Below are 4,449 nucleotides of genomic sequence, written 5' to 3'. Positions count from 1 at the left end.
TAGTAGACGTCGCTCGCGCTCTCGCGGTCCGGGTTGTACGACTCGTCTGCAATAGTTAGGGGAGCGGGAGGTGACAGAGCGCAGGGAGACAGAGAGTAGACGTCGCTCGCGCTCTCGCGGTCCGGGTTGTACGACTCGTCTGCAATAGTTAGGGGAGCGGGAGGTGAGAGAGCGCAGGGAGAGAGAGTAGACGTCGCTCGCGCTCTCGCGGTCCGGGTTGTACGACTCGTCTGCAATAGTTAGGGGAGCGGGAGGTGAGAGAGCGCAGGGAGAGAGAGTAGACGTCGCTCGCGCTCTCGCGGTCCGGGTTGTACGACTCGTCTGCAATAGTTAGGGGAGCGGGAGGTGAGAGAGCGCAGGGAGAGAGAGTAGACGTCGCTCGCGCTCTCGCGGTCCGGGTTGTACGACTCGTCTGCAATAGTTAGGGTAGCGGGAGGGCAGAGAGCGCAGGGAGAGAGAGTAGACGTCGCTCGCGCTCTCGCGGTCCGGGTTGTACGACTTGGTCTGCAAGAGTCGCAGAGAGCGCAGGGAGAGATGGCGTGACAGCGTAGGAAGCGCGGCGTGAACGATGAGAGAATACGGACGAGAGGACGGGGGACGAGGGATGAGAGAACGGGGAATACGGTGAGAGTGCGGACGATAGAAGAACAATGAAAGACGCAGCAAGCACGCCACGCGCACAATGGAAGAACAATGAAAGACTGCAGGAAGCGTGCCGTCACTCACGCACACGGCTATCGCCAAACGTTTTAGCGTTCACCTCTAAGGCCAAAACAAAATATAGGTGTGGTTACGGTTTCCCGACCGACCCTATTTATTCCCAGCGACCCTAAACATTTTATTATCAATTTTCTTTAAAGTCAAAAAATAAAAAAAATGAATTGGACAGTTCCTGCTTCAAAAGGCACAACGCACATCCTTCGGACACGGTTCGTAAATAAAATATTTCAAGAAAATAAAATGTTTTCCCTACTTATACCTACCCTATTTTTTTTCGGCATGTAATGGTAACCACACGTATATTTTGTTTTGGCCTAAAGAACAGACAACTATCCACTAAGGATGCAGGCATTTCCTTCGAGTCTCGGTTACGCGACAGCACCACCTCTACAGAAATGACACCCGTTCTTCCAAAGACGCTTCTGGAACTTGCCCCGAGCGACCCTCACGAACGGGTTCGACCCTGCGACCTTCGATGTTTGCGGCTCGAACGCCAAACATAGAGCCAGCGAGCGAGATCAGGCACGGCGTGCGCACGAAGAGAAGAGCGATTCACGTACCTGTGGAGTCGTCCTCAGAGCTTCCGCCCTCCTCCTCCCGCCGCTTTCCCTCTGCCTTCACCGACGCCAGGTAGGCGTCCGGTTCGTCTTCGACGTCCGAGTCAAGCAGGTCGTCGACGTAACTCGTCGGCTTTGTGTCCTGCGCGGGTGAGTTCTTAATTAGGCATCGTCACCTCGTTATCTTAATTAGACATCGTCATCTCGTTAAACTGTTGACGTGAACTAACATGGCGTTGTGTACTATGCAGATAAGTTTTTAATTGGACAGCAAACCCTCAAACACTGCTAAAACTGTTGATGTTCTAGCATGACATTGTGCCCTATGTACATGTTCTTAGATAGTCATTGTTCCTCTCCTAAAACTGTTAGGCCAAAACAAAATATAGGTGTGGTTACGGTTTCCCGACCGACCCTATTTACTCCCAGTGACCCTAAACATTTTAATTGTCAATTTTCTTTAAAGAAAAAAAAATTTTTTAATATTAAAAAATAAACAATGAATTGGTCAGTTCCTGCTTCAAAAGGCACAACGCACATCCTTCGGACATGGTTCGTAAATAAAATATTTCAAGAAAATAAAATGTTTTCCCTACCTACCTACCCTATTTTTTTTCGGCATGTAACGGTAACCACACATATATTTTGTTTTGGCCTTAGCGTTCTAGCACAAGACAATGATGCCATTCATAAAAGGTTTAGTTGTATTGGTAATAAAGACTTCGAATCGTCGCGATCGGTGGGGTTGTCAACGATTCACCTACGTGACACGTTCGCACGATGCACGCTGTTAGGGACACTGATTTTCCGTTTCAAAAAATTGCCTTTTCCGTTTGGGAAAATCGTGAATTCCGTTTCAAAGTAATGAAAAAATGGAAATTCCATTTTGCCATAGAGATTGTACACACCAAAAATGAAAAATTCCGATTACATATATTTAAATGAAAAAAATGGTATTTGGTACAACCTTTAGAGTAATGTGTTCATAATAAAATCGTAATCCAAAAGTCGTAATTTTAAGTCATTTCGCTCTGAAACTTGTCTGAATGTAAACCATATCATTACCAATAGAGTATCGAAGTGTGACGTCACGGTGGCATGACAACGAACCTACTGGTTCTACACAACCCAGTGGCTCCATAACATTAACTGCGTGAAAATGTTGTGCGTACGTAAAACACGAGTGTGTGCGCTGCAGACAGTGCCGCCTCCGCCGTCGCCACGACGACGCTGCTCGAGTGGATCGGCGCCAAGGACGACGCGAGCTCCCTCGACACGCTCGCCGACCTCTGCGCGAAGGGACTCGAGCAGTTCGGCGACGACGCGATCGCGAGCGTCGAGGGCGACGTCGCCGCCGCGCTCGCCTCCACCGACAACGCCAGCATGAAGGAGGTGCGCGGGCTCGCCGACCGCCTCTACGGACTCGAGCAGCTGATGGCCGAGGCGCGGCGCATCGTGCGCGAGCAGGCCGACATCGCCGCCTCCTTCCTGCAGAACCAGGCGCGCGCGGGCCGGCTGCGCGACGCATCCGTACTCCCCGACCTGTGCGAGAGCCACCGGCGGCAGCTGCTCGTGATGCTGCGCAACGAGCGGCGGCTGCGCGACATCGCGCGCCGCTGCCAGCACGCCAAGGGCGAGCTGTCGGCGAACCTGCACACGCGGCTGCGCTGGGTGATGTACGTCGAGAAGTCGTTGTGCGACGTCGACGGATCCCTCGTCGTTCACCACGAGAACCTGCGCCGACTGAGGCGCCATCTGGAGGTGATGCGGCAGGTGCGCGACGCGCCGTACGCGTACGCGGCCGCCGTGGTCGAGGTCGCCCGCCGCCGACGATACGCGCGCGAGTTTGCCGAGTGGGCAGGTGAGTGGCGGCGTTACCGCGGCGACGTTACCGCGGCAACGTGGTTTCTGTAGGTTAAGTATTGTCTTCGGCTTCGGCTTCGGCTTCAGCGGCTTGTCGTCGTCGCTCTCGCTCGACGAGCCGGACTCCGAGCTCGTGATGTACTCCTTGCTCTTGAAGTGACCTTCCTTCGCCGGCGACTTCGCCGGACTCTTACTCGCCTTGCCCTTCCTGCACAGAGACAGAGAGAGGAACGTAGAGAACGATGAGCGCTTGAGAGAGAGAGAAGGCAGAGAACGATGAACGCTCGAGAGAAAGAACGCACACGCACACGCACACGCACACACACACGCACGCACGCACGCACATACACACACACCACGCACGCACATACACACACACACCACGCACGCACATACACACACACACACACAAACACGCACATGCACACACACACACACACATACCCGGCGGATTTCTTGGGTGGCGATGGGCCATCGTCAGGCTTCTTTGTCTTCTCATACTCCCTCATGACCTCTTCGTACTTCTTCTTCGCTTGTACGGCCTTCTCATCCCACTCCTTTACAGCAGTGAAACAGTTAAACATAAAACATTAGGAGCAGACGAAAATTCGTTTTGTTTGACCACTGAACTCTGAAATTCACAAACCCTAGAAGTATTATCAGTTATTGTTATTATTATTATTATTGTTGTTACTGTCTTATTAATAAGCTAACTCCAACTACCTCGCTAATATTCACATTATTTACATTGATTTATGAGACCATACACATATATTTATACATAATAAATACACACGCACGCACGCACGCACACACGCACGCACGCACGCACGCACGCACGCACGCACGCACGCACGCACGCACGCACACACACAAATATACATACACAGATGTACACGTAAATGCATGTGCACGCAGCTTAAAAATTCGACGAGAGACTCGCTGCCAACGCGACATGGCGACATCGTCGACATTAACGCGTCGTTATCTCTCTCGGGCACGCTCACCGTCTTGTCGGTGACGAGCTTCCAGCCTTCCCCGGCTTTCTTCGAGATGTCCGTGATCGAGATTCCCGGGTTCTCCGTCTTGATGCGCTCGCGATTCTCGTTGAGCCAGATGAAGTAGGCCGACTGCGGCCGCTTGGGAGCGTTCGGGTCCTTCACCTTCTTGCTTCTCCTGCTCCTGCTCTTCTCCATGCCCGGCTCAGGCTGCAAAACAACAATAACGTGTTTCTATCTGTGCGTGTGTGTGCGTGGAGGGTGGGGGTGGGGTGGAGGGTGGTGGACCGCTGCTGCTGCTGCCACTGCCA

The 4,449-nt window shown here is 52.5% G+C and overlaps 1 protein-coding gene across 1 annotated transcript in view; it reads right to left on the bottom strand.

The window, feature by feature from the left end:
* The window catches only part of LOC106814461 (FACT complex subunit SSRP1-like), a gene marked incomplete in the record, with an annotated part of 20,112 nt that overhangs the window by 10,033 nt on the left and 5,630 nt on the right, over positions 1 to 4,449 (bottom strand). Inside the window, 3 exon segments of the mRNA XM_014818777.1 lie at positions 3,214 to 3,348; positions 3,585 to 3,697; positions 4,148 to 4,348. Coding sequence (XP_014674263.1) covers positions 3,214 to 3,348; positions 3,585 to 3,697; positions 4,148 to 4,348 — 449 coding nt within the window.

Source organism: Priapulus caudatus, unplaced genomic scaffold, assembly GCF_000485595.1.
Source record: "Priapulus caudatus unplaced genomic scaffold, Priapulus_caudatus-5.0.1 Scaffold928, whole genome shotgun sequence".
Lineage (NCBI taxonomy): Eukaryota > Metazoa > Priapulida > Priapulimorpha > Priapulimorphida > Priapulidae > Priapulus > Priapulus caudatus.
The sequence above is the reverse complement of the archived record's forward strand: the minus strand, read 5'-3'. Positions and strand labels throughout refer to the sequence as shown.